The sequence below is a fragment of the Fundulus heteroclitus genome, chromosome 12 (assembly GCF_011125445.2).
Source record: "Fundulus heteroclitus isolate FHET01 chromosome 12, MU-UCD_Fhet_4.1, whole genome shotgun sequence".
Taxonomy (NCBI): domain Eukaryota; kingdom Metazoa; phylum Chordata; class Actinopteri; order Cyprinodontiformes; family Fundulidae; genus Fundulus; species Fundulus heteroclitus.
The window spans coordinates 15,160,727-15,185,238 of record NC_046372.1 but is presented as its reverse complement, the minus strand read 5'-3'; the positions used below and the strand labels follow the sequence as shown (position 1 = coordinate 15,185,238).

Below are 24,512 nucleotides of genomic sequence, written 5' to 3'. Positions count from 1 at the left end.
GGGTTCAATACAAATGCCTATCATTCTTTTCAGATTTGTAAAAAAACATGAAAACCACATATTCTGTTTTTATTTCCAAGTCAAAACTGTGTTGGTATATTGCATTACTTCTCAATACATAGTAATTTGCACCTGAAAAATGACAACATGAGAAACGGTATGAACAGTCTTGGTTGCAATACTGTCTTATCAGTATTTGTTGTGACCTGGTGGACTATAAAACGCCTCACTGGACTGTATTATACTGGGTTTTGCTGCTGTGTAAAACCTACAATGGCCAGACATTGTGAATGCAGAAGATGCAGAAATGTGTTCAGTGTTTGAAAGTGTATAACTACGAAATCGTCAGCAATAGTTAATTGGGGCTAGTTCAGTAGCAACCTAGCAAAGAGACTTAGTGTTATAAATAAGAAACAGAAAAAGGATAGTGTGCTTACATCACAATAGTGCTTTTTACACTCTGCTTGACATTACCAGAAATGTTTAGCTGACTGTTCTTGGACTTACAGTAGTGACACATTCACTGGTTTTGGAATATATTTCCTCAGTGTCAAACATACAGATCCAGTACTGGGAAAAGCATGGACTATTGCATTGTTTATACAAGACAAACTTACAGTAACCACTTTTACAATAATTCACAACTCTCTTACAGTTTAAAAGATTGTGAAGCAGAAAGCAATGTATTGGTCTCAGAAGGAGTCTTACTTGTATAGAGGTGACACCTGGGCTCTGTCCCATTACAATATGTCCATCTACAAGCCTGGTAATGTGAGGATCATCTACCTGTTAAGCAATGAAACATAAAAAAGTTAAAGCTTAGGAACATTACGACACACAAGTGATATAAATAGAATTGTAGCTGAAACCCTCTTTCTCATCTATGTTGCTATCCATCCTTTTTCTAACACACTTATCCCTTGTAGGGTCGCGAGGGATGCTGGTGCCTATCTCCAGCTGTGAATGGGTGAGAGGCAGGGTACACCCTGGACAGGTCGCCAGTCAATCACATGTCTATGTTGTGTACAATTTATGTTCCAAGTGTTCCCAACGCAGAACTTCACTTTTAAACTATAAGTTTACTGGTGGTTCCTAGAGTTTCCAAAAGTAGAATGGGTGGTAGTACTCTACTTGCCAGGCTCATTTCTTGTGGAACAAACTCCCAGTTTTAGTCCATGAGGCTGACATGTGGTCTACTTTGGAGACTAGGCCTAAAACTTTCCTTTTTGACAAAGCTTATAGTTAGAGTGGCTTAGGTAGTTCTAAGCTGCTATGGGCTTCGCCTTCTAAGAAATAGAGAAAACTGACAGTGTGTGTACATCATAATAGTGCTTTTTACTGCAAGGTCAAGTGTCAAATTACACTGTGCTTGGGTTTTTCTGGACATCTTTGATGTCTCCCAGCAGCTTACCATGGTCCTCACCTGCCTGAAGTCCTCAATCATTGTGCCTTCGTCAAAGTACCAACCATCACCTTCCTCAATGATTACCACCCTATTGCTCTGAGCCCTGTCATCATGAAGTCTTTTGACAGGATCCTCCTGAAGTACATCTAGGACACCCTTTTTGCTGGCCTGGACAGCCTACAGTTCATCTACAGTGAGAATCTTTCTACAGAGGATGCTGTCTCATTAGCACTTCACACGGCTATGATTCATCCTAACACCTATGTTAGGATGCTATTTGTGGACTTCAGCTCAGCCTTTAACACCATGTTTCTTGATATGCTGGCCCTGGAGCTCCACAGACTGGTTTCTCCGTCAAGCCAGGCGCGGTTGTTTTGAGCTTAGCAGACAGGCAAACGCAACGAAAAGTCGATAAAACGGCAGTACAAACAATAACTAACACAGTGAAAGTATGAACATCAGGGTTTTTTTTTTTTTTACCCAACATCAAGGTTTCCCGCAGCTCTATCTTGCCGAGGCGGCCGCCTCGCCAAACTCACGCTACCGCCTCGCCAACATAAAAAAAAAAAAATAAAATAAATAAATAAATAATAATAATAATAAAAAAACTCGATAGGCTTGCATGTTTATTTGATGTTAACACGCGGTTCTTTGTTGTTGCTTTTGCGCGTGCATATAGTGAATGGTAGGGCAAAAACACATGGAGTTCTCGCCATAAAGCAAGACCGACTCTTGCGGTCTTGCACGAGACTTTCTGAGCCTGTGGGTGCGGGCCGAGGGCTCTTGCAATTGCAAGTATGGTATTTCCCCCACAGACCACCAGGGCGGACGAGAAAACCTTTGTTCGACCTGAAATGACTCATTTAATCATCCAAAACGGTATGGAACACATTAATTAACTGAAAAATGTTGCATAGTATGCCTTTAAAACATATTTACACTGTCTCTCACAGGCTAATACCTTTTTGCACACTTTTACCTTCTCAGTGAGTGTTTTTTGGACAATCCATGCAAATGCATAGTTCTTTAACGTTAACATTTCAACTAACTTGAAAATTTAAATTTTTGCTAATGACTATTTGCACACTTTTTAACTTCTCTGGGAGTACTAGCCTGGTACATTCATGCAATTGCAAAGTATTTTACATTGTTCGTTAAAGCGTCTGCTAGCTGGGTTTTTTGATTTGAACATTTCAATCTTATCAGATGCCAATAACTATTTTCACGTTGTTTAGCTTCTCAGGAAAAGTTGTCGTCACATTCAACTTGAACATTATGTCTGATTTGTGTCTTTGTATCATATGTGAAATCTATGCTGGACTCTCACCAAAATCTCATTATGCTGTAATAATTGATAAATGAATGAATAATAATAATGATTAAAGACAAAGATTCTTCTTGATTCGTGATCATCAGAAATGTTAAGCACACGGTTCATGGATGGCTTCACTGGTTTTGGAATGCATTTCCTTAGTTTTGAACATACAGATCCAGAATTTGTACTGCAAGGTCAAGTGCCAAATTACACTGTGGCTGAATTTTCCTAGACAACTTTAACCTCTCCCACCAGTTCCATGCCCCCACCCCCCACCCCATCCCTTTACCTGCCTTCACAGAATTAAGAAAAACATTGACTAAACCAGAATGCTCAAAAAGAAAAAAAAAAAAAACAAAGCAATTCATTGTGTAGTAATTCACAACTCTATTACAAGTTAAAAATGTGAAAGAGAAACATTGTTTTAGGCATAATAGAAAAAATATAACATACTCACTTGTACAATAGTGAAACCTGGGTCACGTCCCATCAAAATATGCTCATCAGCAAGCCTGGCAATGTGAGGATCATTCACCTGTTTGAGCAATAACCGAAAGAAGTGAAAGCTTAGTAACATTACAGCGCAAGTGATATAAATAGAATAAATTATTGATGTAACCTTCCTATATGCACACAGTAAAACCAGTTAACTAGAAATCATGACGTGCAATAAACTACAAAGTGTAAAATCCATTTTATCACTAATTCTGTGTTTTCACTTATGCACCCTATATATCAACACAAATACCTAATTTATGTATTTATCTTTACTTTAAAAACCTTGATTGTTTATTTTTTATACTTTTTTGTTTTGTGTTTGTCTTAGTGGCAGGTATATATGTTTTTCATATGCAATGACAAAGTCTTCTGCTGCTATCATGCTGATAATCCTTTTTTTTAATGTATGTACACATTTTTTTTTTTTGTCCTGTCATGGCGTTTCAGGCATACCATATGGAACAGATGGTTGCCTACATGTGCCAGAGCAGTTTGTTCTACAAAAACCATATCTCATATCAGTATCCTGATTACAAGAATAACTTTATTAGATCCAGATTCAAGCCACCATCAAAATAGACAGACCATGGTAATGTTAAAGTAAGCTATTTTTCTATGACCTTCAACCATTTGGAGCATGTGTGTGTGCAAATGGATAAGCTTATGTATAGAAATAAATGTGTTTGTGTTGATGTGAGTGCAAATTCATAACATGGAGGTGTACATTTGCAAGTGTGGCGAGAATGGCAAAAAACCTCCCATCCACAACATCCAAGAACAGGTAGACCCAGCCCGGAAGGCTGCAGCAGCCCCACACTGCCACACACAAAGCATCACCTCAAGACAGCCATATGCCCCGCACAGAATTGGTCGTCAGCAATGAGGCACACGAGCGGCTTCCCCCAGGACAAAGAGGCGCAGAGTGAGACGCAGGGTATGGACCCGCTCTCTATTTGCCCTGTGATGGACTGCTGATGTGTCCAGGATGTACCTCACTTCTCACCCCATAATGAATAGGCACCAGCTCCTCCCCGCAATCCTGCATGGATAACCAGGTATAGGCAATAGGATGGATGGATGTCTGGTAGCTACAGTCAATATTGTGTTTTTTTACCTGCTTTGTCACATTCCAGCCTATGTTTTTAATCTTATTATTTGTGATGGATCTGCTCAAAATAGTCTAAGTCGGTAAAACAAAGAATAATATATATATATATATATATATATATATATAGATATAGATAAATAGATAGATAGATAGATGTACACAGGACATAATAAAAACAATTAATAAACAGAAAAGTGGCATGTGTATATGTATCCACCCCCTTTGCTATGAGGCCCCTAAAAAGTTCCCATGCAACCAATTACCTTCCAAGGTCACATAGTTCGTAAAATGAAGTCCACGTGTCAACAATATAAGGGCTGCACAATCTGCCAGTATAAACACACCATTACTGGAAAGAGCCATTGTACCATGAAGACCCAGGAGCTCACCAAAACACTCGTTGAGAAATACAGGTGTGGATGGGGGTTATTTATTCAGATATTTGATCTTGACCTGCAGCATCATCAAACCCATCATCTTTAAATGGAAAGCACACGGTACTCTAACAATCTTGCCAGGGGAGGGTTTCCACCAAAACTCACAGAACATCAAAGGAGAAAGAGAAAAAAGAAAAAAAAATCACTTAGTTTTAAAAATAAGATGCCACATTCTGAGTTTGCCAAAAGGCATGTAGGTGACCCCCCCCCCCCCCAAAAAAAAAAAAAAAATGTATAGACAAGGTACTCTGTACAGAAGAGAGTACATTTTTACTTTTCGCCCACCAAGTTAAACGCTATGTCTGGCACAAACCCCCTACGCATCCCATCGACTTAAGAGCGCCATCCCCACAGTGCTACATGATGGTGGCAGCATCATGCTATGGCCATGCTTTCACCAGGGAGGAACTGGGAACCTGGTCAGAGTTGAGGCAAAGATGGATGGTGTTAAATACATGAACCTTCTTGAGCAAAATCTGTGTCAGTCTGCCTTTGATTTGAGACTGAGGTTCACCTTCCAGCAAGACAATGATCTGAAGCATACTGGTAAAGCAACGCTTAAGTGGTTTAAGGAGAAATATTTAAATGTGTTGGAAAGGTCTAGTCAAAGTCCAGACCTCACCCCAATTTAGAATCTATGGTTTGACTTGGTGATTCCTGTTCACAAGGAAAACTCATCCAACACGAAGAAGCTAGAGCAATTTTGCCTTGAGGAATGGGCAAAGACTGTTGTGGCAAGATGTAGCAAGCTAACAGAGACTCATCCAAAGTTACTTGTAGCTGTATTTGCTGCAAAAGGTGGCTTTACAAGTACTCACTTTAGGTGGAGGGAGCAGTCTAGTTTTTTCTATTTTGCCCAATATGTTATTTGCTTCACAGTATAAATAAATAAATAAATAAATAAATACATCTCTAAGGTTGTAGGCATGTACTGCAAATAAAATGGCGAAATTTCTCAATCAATTTTAATTCCAGGTTGTGAGGCAACAAAATGTGAAAAATGCAAGGGGATGAATGTGCAAAACATTGTGTGTATTTGATTTGTCTATATGACTGGACTGAATCGACATGTTTTGTGTAAAGTGCCTTAAGAGTGTGTTTACTAGGTTCTATATAAAAAAATAAATAAAAAAAATAGGTCTACATTTATTCATATTCCTGTTAGATTTAGATTTAAAGATTAAATACATATTTATTAATTTTTTTCTTCTGATAAGAATTATATTAACATTTTATAATGGCTAACCTAGAACTCTGGCTTGAGGGGTTGGGATAATGCAAGAAGGCCTTCCAACCTCCCGACTTGGAGCTTATTGCGAAAGATGATTCATGCAAACAGTTTACTAGCAGTTCTCACAAGTGTTGACAATTAAGATTTTTCCCCTGGTTACTGAGAAGCATATTACAAATTTTCAACAAACATTTTTGTAAAATACACAAATAAAAAAGAGTATATTGTCGTATTTTCATTTAGGAGATACAAACATATCAGAAACAATTTGTGTGTTGAATAAAAGCAAATATAATTGAAATTCTGCGAGAGGTTTGATTAATTTGAGGTGTAATTATTAATGTAAAAGTAGATATTTTTTACACCTACCTTCAACTGGTCCAGGACCAAAGGAGTAATATCAGCTTGCCAGTCAGTACCCAACATGTAGACCATGTCCTCTCCAGGGTCGGAAGGTTCAGCAACAAAATGAGTGAGGACTCGCACTAAAGCATACTGGTACTGAGAGGAGGAAAAGAATTCCATTAAACTGGTATTTAATGGAGTTGTGGTTTTTTTTGCACAAAAACAATACTATTTTAAGCACTTTTATTAGTGTACACAGGATCAGAAATATATTTTTAATCTACCAGACGACATTTTAGAAGTATTAATGTGAAAAAAAACATAATGTCCATATTGTCTGTTTCCCCTGAACCTCTTGTCCTTCACAAATAAGTTAATGACATTTTTCAAATCTTTGAAGGTAAATGACCTCACAAAAACTAACTAACTAAAGACCTAAAATGCAAGTTATTTTTACTTAATGCTTATGGGTAATGACATCAACAAACAAAAAAACTTAAATTATTCATGAAAATGATACCTGTAGGGTGCACCCTTTACCCCTTTTATCCTCATCTTCATCATCCTCACTGTCTCTGGTGGGTCTGTGAGAAGAGAAGACGATAAATGAGATTGAAAATTGATTTGAAAGAGGATGATATAAAGTAGTAGTTAAAAGCTTCCAACACTCTATGATCAGCTCCAGCTAATCCATACCATAAACTCTTCTTATAAGTATTTCAGTCAACAAAAGCTTACTCAGTTTCTAATTCATATTTATCTTTATAAATAGTAATGTCTAAACTTTATATTTGTTGATATGTGTGATCGATTTGTGTTGTTCCAAAAATGGCACAGTGATTATTTACTGTTTAAACAATGTATATATAGTTAAAAACTGCTTATGTTTTCATTGTAAAAACTGGGAAACTGAATCCTACTGGCCACTGATGTGCCCAAGGAAGTGGGAAACTGGGCCATACTGTCTGCAAGGGCTCCTTCTTTTCTGTTTAGTTTTCAACAACAAAAGTATATCAGAACAAAAAGACATTTTGATGAGATCTATTACAATTTTCAATGGGGAATATGGGTAGAAAATCTTAGACTAAGAGACTTCAGAATATGCTATCAGTATTGTAAAATTTGCAGTCCTCCCTCTAGGTTCCCTTATAGATTTTCCAGCTCAAGCAGGCACAAATACATACACAATATTTTGTCTCCACCTCCCTCTGTGAAATATCTAGCCAGCACACAGAACAGCTTCTTATTCTCATAACTGTCCCTCTGTTGCTCTGGTAATATTAGACAGATTCTTACTCCCCATTATTTATTTCCCTGGGCCCCGGTCACACACGTGTTTGCAAGTGTGTTCCTAATAGTTCTTCTATCCTAGTCAGAGATTATGATTAGGGGATACATAAGTGTGTGTGTGTGTGTGTGTGTGTGTGTGTGTGTGTGTGTGTGTGTGTGTGTGTCAAACAGCCTGCACACATTGGTTGGTGGCCACCTGTGCAGAAATGGGCAAAATTGAAAAATACGCCCAGCAGAGCAGAGTGGAAAGATGGTGAGATGGGAATAGGACAAAACACATGAGTGATGGACGCATAGATACATGGATATACAAATCCATAAAATATACATTTTGCATGCAGGGATGCGCAAAGACCAAAAAACATATTTTGCTCAGTGAAAACTGCAGATTTGTGCCTTATATTTAAACACACACACGCTCACAGCTATGAAATAAATAAATAATAAAAAGCTGGAACTCTATGTAGAAAATGTGAGCTTCTTCTTCTTTTGGCTTTTCCTTTTCAGGGGTCGCCACAGCAAGTCATGTCTCCATCTACCACTATCGTCTGCATCTTCTTCTCTCAAACCATGACTGCCTTGTTTTGAACACACACACTAGGGAGCGTTTAAAGATGACACTGATCTGGAGGGATACATATAATCTGTGTTGTCCTATATTCACTTTTGTACTGATGCTGTCCTACCCACGAAGACAATCAGGACTCCTGTATCTGTTCGTTTTGTTCCAGACTGCCTCCATGAGTGTGTGAAAAGAAAGCCTACTACATTTGCGGTTACTTCGTCTTGCTCCGCTCCAAAGTCTCCTGGAGCCTGATGCGAGCATGTGCAATCATCGTCATTACAGGCAGAAGTAAAATCTGTTTGGAGAGGATTACCACATTTGAAATGAAATGGTGAAATGAAAAAATTGCTTCCTTATTCGTGTGATATTTAAATAAAACAGTTAATTTTATTGTGAATGTCAAAAACATATATTTAATTTGTGGTTAACAATTTCTATTTACATCATTTAACTTCGACAAACCCGAGGTTATTGAAGTTTCTTTTTTCTGTTTGCTACAATTGCAATGGTGGAGCTCGACCCAGCCGGAACCTGAGGGTCCAGAACGGAATTTTTTTTTTTAGTTTTTCCATAATTTAACGGTGAACAACTGAAAGCGGATCCGCTGCCAGTGAAGTCCGGAGGAGTCATAGAGAATGTGGGATCGTTTTCATCAATCATAGTAACAACATAGTTGCTCCGTCGGTCGGACATGCATGTGTGTAAATCCTCTTCCTCCCTACTGTTCAACATATCATACATATAACTGTACAGTAGGCTCTTTATTTGGCCTTAGCTACGCCTACCTTCTCTTTACGCTCCATATCTCTGTACTCCTGGTCACTCCCTTCAGTCCTCAGTGTTCCACTTCTTAGTTGATCCCTTTCTCCACTTGCTTATTTCACCACCAAGTATCCTTTTCAACATTCTTTCCCAAAGACATACCAAGTACTCTCCTAACTGTCTCCCTAATACCATTAGTTGTAGTTGTCCAGGCATCTGGAAGCACCTCCTGGCCATCCAGAGCCTGCCTCAACCCCTCCCTGACAGCCAAACAACTTTCTTCCTCTTTCAGCTTCCACCACTTTATCTTGTTCTTTGCCCTTGTTTTCTTCTTTTTCCTCACTATCAGTGTCATAATCCACACTACCATGCTGTGCTGTCTGGCAACACTCTGACCAACCACAACTTGCAGTCACTGAGTTCCTTCAGGTTACACCGTCTACAAAAGATGTAATCCAGCGGTGTGCTGCTACCTTTTCTCTTGTAAAACACCCTGTGTACCTGACTGTTCTGGAAGAAAGTATTCACTACACGCATATCTATCCTCTTTGCATGTGTGCATAAGATGTAATAAAAGTGAAAAATTCCACCAGAGATTTCTTGGTGTTTAAATAAATCCTGATCTATTTGTGCGTAAGTGATACATGTTGCTAATTAAAACTTATTAAAAACATTTAGCTGTTTTATCTTATATCATAAGAAACTATTATTATTGTATCTCTAATATTGTAGCTGAAACCAGATGTTTTCATAAAACCTAAAAAGACACATAACCTGTAGTGCCATGTGCCTAACATTAAATAAGATTACACTTTCTTTTTTCAATTTACTTATTAATGAAATTCAGCTAATTGAAGCACTCTCAAATCCTTTTCCACAACATTTCAATCTGCAAATAATTAGGAAAGTTTAATAAAAATACTCTTTATTGTCTACACATGTAGAAATTTGCCACAAGGTTGTTAAAATTATAAAAGCATTCATAATTAATCACACAAAGTGCAAAATAATCACACACTAATTAACTCTTTTAATGTCTACGCAACTTAAAATTGTAATCATATCTATTTTATCAACATCTGTGTAATTCTCAATGTTATTATTTTTATTTATTTTAATACAAATCTCAACCTGGCATGAGTTTTACACTGTAAAAGTTCACTTAAACGTTTACGTATTGAATATAACAAAAACAAATTAAATAAAGATGTTAACAACATGAAATAAAATATTCAAGCAATGCTAAATGGCAAATTCACGTAGTGCTGGATAGAACAAAAAATAAACACACCAGTATTTGGGAAAAATACTTATTTAGAGTCAGTTGTGACATAATATGAAAATATAGTTCAGTGAAAAATTCAGATTATCTCTAAATGTATTGTTTATTGAATACCAAATATTTTCAAAAGTCTAATAAGAACAAAAGAGCATAAGAAGTCCTCAGACTACCAATTTCCATTTTTCATGTTACTTGTTCAGACAATTTTAATGATGAAATGTATTCTTTATCCATGATAAAAAAATAAATGGCAAGTTTTACCGGGGAAGCAGAAAGCATGCCAACAGAGCAATTGCTTTTGCAGCCTGAATCAGAGGATTTTGTGTGCAATGCACTGCATTTTGAGGAACAAACAGCTCAGAGTGCTTTCATCCTCCACGGTAGGGTTCTCCCCCCATCACTCACTCCCTCAGGTCAGACAGGTAAATTACCTCTTGTTGGTGGTGACCGGCACCCTCCACCCTTTGACCTGGCTCAGCTCAGTATCTGACAGATCTATCTGCAGGGGTAGCTTGGGAACCCAGACAGTGAGCAGCAGTTGAGCAGACAGGTGGAGGTAGGTGAAGTTGACAGCCAAGGACTGTCTACCTTGCTTTTCCTTGCCATTCACCAAAACCTGGTCACACTCTGAGGAAACCTGAAAAAGAGAAGCAGAGAAAAGAACATAGGAAATGAGTTTGCCTGATGTGTGAAGCAGCATCTGAGCAGGATCTTACATTTTACACTCAGATGTAATTCAGTGATTTGTATTCAGCCATAGCAACAGTAGTTATACATAAACTTTTCTCACAGCCTATAAAAATGTTCTAATACATTTTTGTTCTGAAGACAAATCTAGCATTGATCACTTATTGCTTCTTTTAATTTATCTTTCCCCAAACTAATCACCACTTTTTTATGAAGCAGCATTTTGTAGTTACATCTCAAACTTTCTTTCCCCTGAGTGTTGTTGATTTTTGGTAATATTACATCAGAATAATGTAGAAGACAAATAAATACCAGATACATCTCCTGTTGGTGTAGCTGCATTATGTAATTTCAAATGATCAGTTAAAACAAGCGGGCCAAAAATATGATTTGATAATCAGAATCAACTTTCTTTGTCATGTTTGTGGATACAAACAAGGAATTTGACTTCGGAATCCAATGCTTGCATTGTGTAGAAAAAAACAGGCAGACAAGTAAACAGCAAGCAGCACGGCAAATACCTCTAATCAAATAATTTACATATGCCCATACAGGCGCTACCCATTCATACACACACACACACACACACACACACACACACACACACACACACACACACACACACACACACACACACACACACACACACATAAAACAATAAAAAATAAATGACAAGCATTTAAAAAATAATAGATTAAATAAAGGTCTACATTAAGGTTTCTTTGCTACATTAATGTGTAGCAAAGAATACCTAATCTTAATTAATAAACATAACGTGGACCAGGAAATATTTGGCACAGTAAATAATGTCATCTCTATCTATCTATCTATCTATCTATCTATCTATCTATCTATATATATATATATATATATATATATATATATATATATATATATATATATATATATATATATATAAATGAATTGTTTTGTTGCTGGAGTTTCGGTTTGTACTCTTTGATTATCCTGGAAAACAAAATATGTTTTTGTGGTAAATATGACCCAAAGTTTATCCTATACCATGCATTTCTGTTCTGGTTTCCTAACACAAATGTTTGATCTCCAAAGAGGTTAGCATTTTGTTCATTAAAGCCAAACCAATTCTGCTCTATCTGCATGTACCACTGAATATTTTTCAATTTGAATTTGCCTGTGTGCTCACGCTCGCCCAACATAAAAGGAAAAGTGCCCAACCCCATTCCTTCCTGCTCCGTCAATTCAATTTCTTCCTTTCTTCTCTTATTTTAACCTTATTTATATCTATCCTCCATTTCCTCTCTTGACCCTCTCTTTTACGTTTGTCTCCGCTGTACCCTCCTACCATCTTTGCACAGTCTTCTTCTTCATCTTCCTCTCCTTCTGAAACCTGATTTACCGCTTGTTAACATCAAAGGGATGTTCGGCTGTTGGTGCCCCAAAATATTTCTTCATATATATTTTTTTATATTTTCCAGGTATAAATGAGTGTGAAAAATGCAAGGTTACTGTGTTAGGGCTTGATTTTTAGGACGGCAGAAGTCAGGGTAGAGGACCATGCTTTAACTGCTGTGCGTGTGTAATTTAGCGCACAGGTCTGGTGAATCTTCTCAGCAAAATTAATTTAATCTGAACCAGAGAAGAGAAAATAGCTTCCTGGCTTTTTGTTGGAAAGGCAGAAGGTGTTTTATTTAACTTTACTTACTGACAAAGAAAGTGAGGGAGAAACATGTTATGCAGTATACTAAAGGTATATATATATATATATATATATATATATATATATATATATATATATATATATATATATATATATATATATATACTAACTCATCTAAAAATGTCTTGGACATGGGTCAAAAGATGAAAAATGTGAAATATCATGTCCTGGCTAGTCATGTGTTGGGTAGATTACAATGAAAATGTAGCTGGCACCAATTGCAAGGTACTTCATTTAAAATGTAAAAGCAGTGTAGTAATTTTGTTGAGTGCATCAAAGTAATGTAATTAATTACATCTAGTTACATTCAAATTACTTATATTACATTTGACTGAATATTAACCCTCATGACTGTGTCTGTTAATTATTTTTAAATGTTAACTTTCCAGTGTCTTAAAGCAGGGGTCAACACTTTCTAACAACCCCACTGAAAGTCATGTTAACATAATAAAAAACATGTTTGTCAGTCTAAAGACAGTACTATAGAAGTTACCAAAGTTGAGACTTGGGTACATCTCATTTTCATAACAGATTGTTCTGAAGTAAAATTTTAATCAAAACTTCAATCAACAGCTGTTCCTGTCTGGTTATATTTGACTCAATTAAAACTAGAAATGCAGCTGATTCAGTGGGAAAATATCTCACACTTCCATCAATATTAAATATTATAAATGTTTATTCTCACAAGACAATCCACAACCTTGAGCAAAACATTTTGATCAGAAGTGTTTTAATTTTAAGATGAAATGACATAACACTGTCAAATTTCAAAACTTACTCCCCAACCCGGGTGTAGGGCAAGCCAATTTTGTTGGTTAGATATGTACAGGGCCTTGCTTCTCATTCACACACTCCTTCATCCGTGCATTCTCTGTTATGTCACAATCAGTTGCGTCTCTGGCATGATATGTTAGGTGGGGCACAAAAACCCAACACCTATTAGCAGCAACTAAATATAACTAGATCTCTCTCTCTCTCTCTCTCTCTCTCTCTCTCTCTCTCTCTCTCTCTCTCTCTCTCTCTCTCTCTCTCTCTCTTGTTTTTGTCACCTTTTAACCCTTTTTGCATTTTGTCTCATCTTTTTGTCTTCCTTTCTTTCTTTTTACATTTCTGTGTGTATTGAATGTAAACTAATCCCAAAATAACATCTACAGTAATTGAGTTTTTTGTTTTGTTAAGTTTGATATCAAGCAGAACACTATGGCAAAAGCAGTAATGCTCCACTTGTGAAAGTAAATCTGTTGGGCTTTCTTTGGCATTAGGACAACAATTCTTAATTATACACTGCCAGACAGGACATATAGATAAAAAAACAAACATGTAAATTCTGTAGCAGCAATTTGTGTGGTAAATATGGAGTGTCTGAGTTGCACCTTAGAGCCAAAACATCGTTGGCAACCAAAGTTAGCTGGAGATCAAATTATGCTGTGCTGCATTTTAGAAGTTTGCATGCAGCACTGGAGATATCATCTGATGCTTTGCAGGCTGTGTGTGTCTTCTTGGCAGAGTTGCAGAGCAAAACGTTGCCAGACTCATGAAGTTGAAACGTTGACACTCACTTAAAGAATTCATTTAAATTTAACTCAATTCCATTTTGTTTATATAGTGCCAATTCAAAACACATGTCATCTCAAGTCACTTTACAAAGTCAAATCCAATAAAATAATACAGAATGATTGGTCAAAAAGTTTCCTATCCTAGGAAACCCAGCAGATTGCATTGAATCTTGACAAGCAGCATTCACTTCTCCTGAAAAAGTGTAGAGCCACAGTGGACAGTCGTCTGCATTGTCAATGACTTTGCAGCAATCCCTCATACTGAGCATGCATAAAGCCACAGTGAAAAGGAAAGCTCCCCTTTAACAGGAAGGAAAAACCTCCAGCATAACCAGGCTCAGTGTGAACGGTCATATGTCTTGACCCACTGGGGCTTAGAGAAGAGACACAAAAAAGAGACGCAAAAAGCACAAATGCACACATTGATCCAATAATCCTTTTTAAGGTAGAGGGTAACAGAAACAATGCAAATTGGAGAACAGTAGGAGAACTCAGCAGAGTGAGAAAAATAAATCTCGATGTCTTCCAGCACCCTAAGCATATAGAAGCATAACTACAGGGATAGCTCGGGATAACCTAAGCTTCTCTAACTATCAGCTTAGTCAAAAAGGAAAGTTTTAAGCCTATTCTTAAAAGTAGACGGGGTGTCTGCTTCAGGGATCAAAACTGGGCGCTGTTTCCACAAGAAAGAAACCTGGTAACTAAACGATCTGCCTCCCATTCTTCTTTTAGAGACCCTTGGAACCACCAGTTGACCTGCAGTCTGAGAGTGAAGCGCTCTCTTAGGAACACACGGGGTAATCAGATATCTGATATATGATGGAGCTTGATTATTAAGGGCTTTATAGGTGAGGAGGATAATTTTAAATTATATTCTTGATTTACCACGAAGCCAATAAAGGGAAGCTAAAGTAAAAAAAAAAAAATTTATATAGCGCCAGTTAACAACACGTTTTCTCAAGGCTCTTTACAAAGTCAAGTTCAATCAAATCATACAGAAAGATTGGTCAAAAAGTTTCCTATCTAAGAAAACCCATCAGATTCCATCGAGTCTTGACAAGCAGTAGTTACTCCTCCTGAAAGCGCATAGAGCCCCAGTGGACAGTCATCTGCATTGTCGATGACTTTGCAGCAATCTCTCATACTGAGCATGCATTACTTTAAAAGCCTGTGGTACATATCCATTTACTAAGAATAGATTACTCATGTCTAAAATGGAGGCATTAGTCAACTGGAATACCTCCTTAAATAAGCTCTAACTTAAACCAGGGGACTAACTTCCAATGAATAACTACCTTATTTTTAAAGGGGGCTACGTTGTCTAATGCAAAATGCAATGAGGAAGTAACACCATTAGCAAGAGCATAATTTTGTGAATGGGAAGAAATAACATTGCTGCCTTCTGCTAGGCATTTCTGTGACACTGAGGGAATTAAAAGGGGGACAGACTTGGTGGGCAGACGTGGTGGATGCTTCTACCAACACCACCAAATGTTAGTATTGTTTTTCATAATCTACATTTATTGGTTCCAGCTTACACTATACATAAATTAAGCTCAAGTTATTTTATTTAGACATATATTTTCTAATGGGTGTGCACTTTAATATCTGTCTGAATGGTTTACTTACACTTGTTTCTTTGAGGTTCAGCAAACACAAATCAGCTGCAGGGGGAAGCCAGGAACATACCACTACTCCAAAAGACTGAGGGGGAGGAACTTTATTTGTTGAAGTTGACCTTAGTTATTTTATTTTAACATTCACTTATTTCTACTAAGTTAAAGATGATTTTGCTTTATTTTTTTGTTAGTTTTTGTGTTTCTATTTTTGGTTTGTTGTTCCTCTGTTATGTTGTGCCTCCCTAATATGGAAAGTTTAGGTTATTCCACCCCTATTTAAACAGCCTTTGTTCTTTGTCTGAAGGTCAGTTTTGTTTGTTACCATTCGGTTGACCTCTTATTGAGCTGGGCCCAAATCCATGTTTTTTTTTTATTATTTGAGTTATTTTGTATTGAAGTTTGACCCTTTTCTTGACTATTTTTGGCATTATCAAATTGAAGTTTATTAAATTTTTGGAACACCTTTTGTCATTGTTTAAGTCTGGTCCCTTGCACTGAAAAAATCTTCTTTTTGGGGTGGAGAACTCAGTTTAACACTAAGGGCCTGATTTTCATAAGGGTTGTAAGTATTAAAACAGGTACAAAGTAATACATTCTTAGATATTCTTAATACGTAATATCCACAAAGTGATTTTCCAAAGCTGAAACTGAGGATTGGAGCAGTTTTGGCCTCTATATTTAGTACGTCTGAGAGTCAGGTGCAAACTCGCACGCACACAATGCCTTCAGTCCTTGTGGTCAAAAAGGAGGCACTGGTATAATCACAGAAGAAGGAAGAGATTCTCTCTGCAAGTGAACATATTTGAGCTGTCAGAATAACAACAGTATAATAATTTTAGCAGGGAAAAGGATGGCTGCTAGATGCAGCGTCCACAGGACCACATGCACGGGGGTGGAGTCGGAGCGTGGTATTAATCTTCATGCACTTAAATCAAGGCGAAAAATACCACACCGGCTCTGCCTTCTGATCTGGACCCCGGTTTGTCAGCATTTTGGAGAACTAATAAATCCAGCCAGACAGAAGACCTGCACCATCCAAATAGGGATGTCTCTCCTGATCAGACCAGGCTTTCCCCAGAAAGTATGGCAGTTATCAATGCAACCCACATCGTTTTCAGGACACCACCTAGACAACCAGCGGTTGAATGATGACATGCAGCTAAACATGTCATCACTGGTCAGATCAGGCAGGACACCAGAGAAAATTACGGAGTCCGACATTGTTGTAGCAAACTTACACACCAAAGCAACACTAAATTTTGTGAATCCGATTGGCTTAACCGGGTGTCATTACCACCAGCATGAATAACAATCTTATTTTATTTTGCTTATCCTTAGCCAGCAGTTTCAGGTAGGATTCGATATTGCCCGTTCTCGCCCCTGGCAGGCATTTGACTATGGTCTTTCGTCAGCTGGTCTCTCAATGCTATTGATAAAATTTTTGCAACTGGAAAGCAAAGAACAGGGAAGCGTGCTTGTCCCGGTGGTACTTTTTTTGCGGGATACATCTGGGATCCGTGGGAGAAATGGTCCACGGTGTGCCTCTCGATTCTTTCTTTTGAAGACGTATACATGTTTGGATTTATGATACTTGGATTTCTTCTTTTTGGATTCGGAGGATTTCTGATGTATTAGCAACTTCAGAGACTTCTGGCAGCTTTAAAGCTGAAGGAAAAGTTGGTTCAGCTTGTTCTCATAACAAATTGTGAGTTTCCCACTATCTAAATTCTCCCCCTGGATGTTATGGTGAAATGGCACAGAACTACTCGCCCCCCGCTCCCTCCTCCCCCGCTAACATCTGTGGAGGCGTCACGCTGGACTGCAAAGTGATAAAGACTTTCCAACGTATCAAGGACACTTGCCTGCCGGACGGCGTTCATGGACATACAAAACTCCACACAACAAGCACACACTACTGATGCTCATTTATCTCATGTACTTACACGCAACTAATCTCCAATGCTGACCTTTTGCTTATATGTGTCTCGTTATGATTGTGCTTCTTGTGCAGGAGGTTTGTTTTTGTTGGATATCTCAAACTGTACCATGAGAGGATAGGGTGTGATATATTTGTCTTTTTTTTTCCTTTCCTCTCCTTCCCCATTGTGGCATCTATCTTTCCACAGATTCAAGGGCAGCGCCCTGTGGGCACCGTGCCGGTGTCCTTGGCAGCATGGCCTCAGTAAATCCTCTCCCCCTGAAATATTTGTGATGTTTGTGATGGCTGTTGTACTGGAACAATAATTTCCCTCTGGGATTATTAAAGTATCTCTGATTCTGATTCTGTCTCTGGTGTCTCTAATGCTGCCAATTACCAGAGTTGGCTTCCCAGTGGGTGTGTTGCTGAGTGGGGAAAACCTTTTAGAAATGCAGACGGGTTGGTGTTGATCCAGGGGCTGGGAACTAGGGCTATGCTTCCTGTGTATTGTCACCCAGCCAGCCTGAAAACCCGGCTGCTCGGGTACTACTGGGGGAATGCTACCTTAAACAAATCTCTGTGGCTCTGCACTAGCTAAGAGGCAGTTGTCTGCTGGTTTTTCAGCAGCGTGGAGCCAGTTCTCCAATTCTGACACCATCGCCTCCAAAGCTTAAGAAACACAAAATTTATTACACATACCATTATTGCTAAAGAAGACGGAGCAATAACTGAACATCAGACACAGAGAGCAGGAGATAGGGGGATACTTAAACAGAAATGGAAAAGCTAACAGAAGGATAGGTGTGGAAGCCATAGTAGGGCTAAAGCTAAGCTAGGCAAGTAACCTCTTGCTATGCCTAGAAAGAGTAAACATGAGGAGTTCCCAAATGTGAAGTACTGCAACAGAGGATGTGTGTTAAACGTCGTTATGTGTTAGAAACATTGAGATGTCACAGGAAAGAGGTTAAAGATAAAATCGAGAGTCTGGAACAGTAAACCACAATCCACACCACACAATGAAGCAACAGAACACAGGAAGTAATGCAATTCGCCACTTTAATTAAAGCATTTATATTCACAGAAATTAATGCCCCACAGGCACAGCTGTGGAAAATGCTGTATGACTGACAATATCAAAATATATTTTGAACCTACTGTTTCTTGGTTCTAGCCAATCAACTGTTTTTACTCTATACCAGTGACAGCCAAACCTAATTTAATGTATTTTTTGCGTTTCATTATTGTACCAGTATATATAGTCTGAATTTTATTTGTGCACTTTTATGTGTGCAACACGTTTCAGCTCTGAAAGATACAACAATTTATGACCTATTTTTTTTAAAAGCTATGCAAAAGACAAATAAGTCAGTTTATTCCTCATTATTCTGTGATTTATACATGTATTGTACCAAACCCATACTTTTCTTGATATCTACGGGTGGTCTCTTTCCCACTACTCTTTTAAAGGATAATCTATAATGAAACTCATATTTCCATGGTAAATTTGAAGTAAAATAAACAAGAATCGACCATTTATGTTTATGTATGTACCACAATAAAGGCTTATAAGTGAAGCTGTTGTGTCTGGGGTTTAGCAAGTCTCCAAAACAATGCTCAGATGCTATCCTTGTGCCAAATGGTTACTTGGGCGTGATGCAACATAAAAGAAAAAAAGAAACACCTTTCTGTTTTACCAACACAGTCTTATCTATTAGTAGCTAAACTTTACCCGGACTTTAACTGGAACTGTGTGTTTGGTCTGTGAGATTACAAGTTAGTTCTTAGATAACAAAAACTCCAGGTGGGTTTAGTGTAAAACCAAGGATGAAGACATAGAGATGCACCCAATTCCATACTTAACAGTTGGAATCGGGTGCAAGTATGCGATGTGGTGGATCTTTTTCTCTCCTTCTCTCTCATGACCCTTTAGAAATATCAGGAAGTTTTTCAAAGGAAATCTGATGGACTCCTAGTAAAAATAAATGGGTCATCATTTGGTCTTTGAGCAGGATACTGTTGTTCAACATCTAGCCAAACAGAAATGGATGACCAGATGTAAAATTAGCCTATTTCCATCAACATACTAAAACTTCCATCCTATACTAAAGCCATGGGGTCAGCTGAAGAGAAGAGAGCAGCATAGTGGCCTCAGGACTTTGGATGATTGTGCAGAATCAAAGATTTTGCTCTGTATACTCAAATTCTTAAGAATGCTTATTGAAGTGTAAGGACTGCATTTTTGGCAAAAGGGTGTTGGATAAAGAATAAAAGAGCAATGCTACCAAGAATCTTGCCAATGGCGATTCTGGTAAGATAATCCTTTCTGACTTGGGATTTTCACCACTAAATTAATACTCAAAATAAATGTTAGATTATTTCTAAAGTTTCCAGTGTTAGTACGTGCTAATACAATAGAGGGTTAACTTAATTTTACGCTTTTTGCACATATTTACCAGCCTGGCCAACAAATGTATGGTTATACGGTTCCTCACACAACAAAGAAAGATACAAAGCTTTAACAGCAACACACAGAAAGACTTTATGTCTTTGTAACCAAACAGCTGAGCTGGAGCTTTCAGGACACTGAAGAATGGTTTAATCTCCCTCCTATTTTTTCAAAACTCATAGACAGAACAGGACAAAGAGGAGAGGGAAAATAAGAGCAATGCAAGACATAAATTAACCGAGGAACAGGATGGTAAAGAATGGAAACGAAAAACTGCTCAGAGAAAAAGGTGCAGAGAAGTAGCAAAAAGTGTAGATATTGGCAGTCAGGAAATGTTGAAAACACAGCCTTAAAAAAGCTGTTTTCCTCCTCATCAAGCACCACAAACAAGTGACCAAGAACAGAGCAAAGAGTTTCTAAAAAGTTGTTCATCTCAGATGTAGTTCAAGCAAAAGCAAAGAACCAAACTTTAAAAGTTTCTTAAACGTTACACCTAGATAAAGTTATTAGTTTTTTCAACAATAGCAAAACATACAGATGTATGATCAACAATATGTTACACAAACACAAAAAGTTCTAAAGTGTTTTCTCTATTTATGTCTAAAAAAGCAATTTTTTTCCACTGTCTGTGGACTTAAAGTGTTGCAATTGCTTCAAACTGTTATGAAAGTTTGCAATTTCTTGTCCCCACAGCATGAGAAGCAAAAACTATATAAAAATTTGTTGCAGAATGGCAAGGAAAAATGGCACAAAAAAATCCAATGCCTCTATAAATCTCACTATTTTCCACACTTGTTTCTGGATGGGCTTGATGCATGTACAAACTTAGACTTTTAATGGTGTGCTATCTGTTAAATTAGGGGATTATGTATACAGACCCCTTGGTTTTGGTGTTGAGGGTAATTCAGGGTCATGTGTTAATTTATTGTGACACAAGTTAAAGGTTTCCCTTAATGTGCACCTACACCACCTGTCACTGCTGTGTTTGCATATGTCATAAGCATGACTTCATGTTAAATGGCATTACTTTTGCACCTGATGGTAGACTGCTAATTAATGTTAAACACAATTTTTCATGCAATACATATTTCAAAATAAATATTATTGGTAATAAACTGCAGGCTTACAAGGTATAAAGCATAAATTATCACATACTTTTAGTAAAATGAATGAAAAAAACTTTCTGATGGAAAAGTATAGTTATATATAGGTATATAAAATGTCATTTGTATAAACTGCAATGAAACACTTTAGCATAAAACCTTTTCTGATTAACTTTAATAAACAGTGAGAGTTTATATTTGTTCCTATAAACCAAAGTGATTGTGATAGTTATTTACTATAGCTAAGACACCGGCAGATCATGATAACTCCACAGATGCCTACTGGAAGACAATCAGAATCATTTATTTGAGTGTTCAAGGTTTTGTTATAAATAAATAAATAATGTATTTTCCAAATGATTTTGAAGCAATAACTTTTTTCTGCTGTGTGACTAATTTGCAATTAAATGTATTTAAATGGCAATATACAAACATCACCCACTTTCATTTGACGTAAGACTCAGAGGACAATAATTTATGAGGTAGAGTTTACAAGCACATTTAACAACAATAATGAAATCCTGAAAAGAAGCTAAAACTTATTCTGCTGTATCCTAATAAATCTCTGAGCTCCTGTCTGACGGAAATACGGCAATGCATGAGGCGATGTCCTTAGGCTTGCTACACAAAAACAAAACAAAAACTAACTTAAATTACAAGAAAACAATCTATGAAATATTTAAATATGTTGAATTTTCTCATTTGTTTTGGTACATTTAGCACCTAATACTCAGAATGAGTTAACTATGCCCATTCTTCATGTAACTTCTCTTCCCATCCTTAAAATCTGCCTAGAAGTCCCAAAAGTCAACCACCCACTCAACCCCATTGCCAGTAACCTCCCTAGGCCAAGTCATTTATTTACATCTGTATTCATTTCCCTTTCAGCTAAGTTATCTGTCTAAATTTACAGTTACTGCTCTCTTCCTTCTGCCAATCTCTGTATGAAAGTTTCTCAGTTAGTCTGCATCAGATATACATTTTCTAAACATGAAGACATTCATCCATCTCCCTCACTCTCATGTTGCATTTTGCAAACTTTTCTTTGTGCCTCCCTTCTTATTCATCCTCCACCTCTTCCCTCCCCTTCCTTCTCCACTCATATCAGTGCCTCAAGCAATCCAATCCATCTAACTTTAGGAATGCTATCATCCAATTGGGGCCCACACGGAGGATAAAGGAAGGCCCTGAGGGACAGACTAACCAACTATCTGATGGTATTGAGCCCCATGTGTCTGTCATTTCAGAATCCCACATAGGCCAATCGCCTCTTCACACAGTTTTATATGGCTGTAATTTAGGCACGTTTTATTTTCCTACCCACACATTCGCACAGGCACAATCAAGCACTGGAGAACTGTCATTAGCAGGCTGTAGCCACATATATTATTCTGTGGCAGCTTAGATAATAGCAAGTTGATGGAGAGAGTGCTTGGCAGGTGCCTGGACACGCAAATGCTCACAAGTTAGCGTCTTATCTGTGGGCCTGTCATTTTGAATTTGTAAAAGTGGGGAGTCAAACATTCTCTAATGGCCATTTACACTCTGCTTTTCTTCACAATGAAAGTGTGTAATTAAGAGATGGAGTGTGACAGTTGGAAAGTGAGCTAAATGGTGGAACTCAAACAATACAGAGTGTTACAGGAGGTAATGTGTAATATTAAAGATTCAGGAAAAATACATAAAGAAGTAACTAGCATTAAATTATACCGTCTGTGGTCATATTAACAAGAAAAGAAAAATAACTGACAGAAAAAGAGCGTTAGTTTCAAAAATAGGAATTTGACAATGAAAATATGTTTGGTTTTGGGGTCACCTAATAAAAAGCTTACACAATTCTACTTCAGAACTTAAGCTGTTATAGCCTGTATTTGCTGTGGCCTTGACAAAAAGTTACCTCATGGTATCACTTTTTACTTCGGAACTGTTCACTGTTTGTCTCTCTCGTCTTTTTTAAAGAGTTCTTAAGGGTTTCAAAGAAAAGTAGCAAGTCGACCGGGGTATAAGGTTTGTTGTTTCTAAAAAGTTCGAAGGCCCTATGCAAATTAGCATAGTTATTAGCATAGGGATATAAGTCAAAACTGCCCCCAATATGTCTATTTGTATGGTCTTATTGTGGCTTCTGCGTGTGCCCGCATGTGTGTGTGTGTGTGTGTGTGTGTGTGTGTGTGTATAAATGCCTTTACACAGACACACATAGGGTATGCTTAAGTATCTGAATGTTTTAGTTACATTTTTCCCACATTTAAATCAGTTTATGTATAATCATATTCTTCAACAGTTGTGAGATATTCTGTCTTTACAGGCAGGTATCCAGTAGGCTCAGAATCAACTTTGGGTTTGTGCTACACACAAGGAATTTGACCTAGGTTTCATTTTGCTCTCAAAAAAGACATTTTAAAGGGGACCTATTATGCTTTCTGTTAAACAAGTTAGGATAGCTCTATGGGCTATACAAAACATGTTCATTACACTTTTAGCTCAAACACATTCCCAGATAATGATATTTCAACTCCTTAGTTCCATTTACTGTATTTTTGAGTTGCTTTCAGAAGGAGCTGTTTTTAGGGTTCTGTCACATTTATAAACCCATTTTGAACATCCTGTGTGCTGTGTAGTGCGTTGTTTGGATGATTTTGTATAATATCAGTTGGAGGTTTGCATTTTGGGTCATTCTAAAGTGTTTGTGCGAATTAGTAATAGTTAATATATGTACCAGTGGATGAATCTGCATCCACTGTTATGTAGGTTTTGGAGAGTAACAATGGGTGTTAAAATTTGAGGAAGCTAGTTATTACTAGAGGAAGTTCTGCATTTATTTATTTAATCTTGAATTTGAACTGGATGATAGATTTTAGCTGGTAATAGTTCATTTATGTTATTCCTTTGCCTCAATACATTTTAATTATGGCAGTTTGGTCTGAATATGCAGTGTGAATAGCAGGGGATTCTCAGTAATCCTCAGAGCAACGTGTAGGATTCTCTCCTTTCACTGCACTAGGGAGCTTTATGATTTGTTAAATTATATTTATTCAGGCCTATCGGTGGAAACCAGAAGTGGTTCGGCCAATACTGGAAGTGAAAAGCCATCAGAAATCTAACTAAATCCATCAGATTACTTCTCACTTAAATTTCGATACATTGCCCAACACGGTGAGTTGATTTCGAACATTGTAATCAGCATGGAAAGATGTATAAAACATTCTATGGTTTCATGGTTATTATGTACATTAGCACCTAATTAGCACT

The 24,512-nt window shown here is 37.5% G+C and overlaps 1 protein-coding gene across 1 annotated transcript in view; it reads right to left on the bottom strand.

The window, feature by feature from the left end:
* The window catches only part of si:dkey-215k6.1 (transmembrane protein 132B), a gene marked incomplete in the record, with an annotated part of 317,605 nt that overhangs the window by 8,857 nt on the left and 284,236 nt on the right, over nucleotides 1-24,512 (bottom strand). The window contains 5 exon segments of the mRNA XM_036144039.1: nucleotides 709-786; nucleotides 3,178-3,255; nucleotides 6,364-6,495; nucleotides 6,860-6,923; nucleotides 10,670-10,875. Of these exon segments, the coding sequence (XP_035999932.1) occupies nucleotides 709-786; nucleotides 3,178-3,255; nucleotides 6,364-6,495; nucleotides 6,860-6,923; nucleotides 10,670-10,875 (558 nt within the window).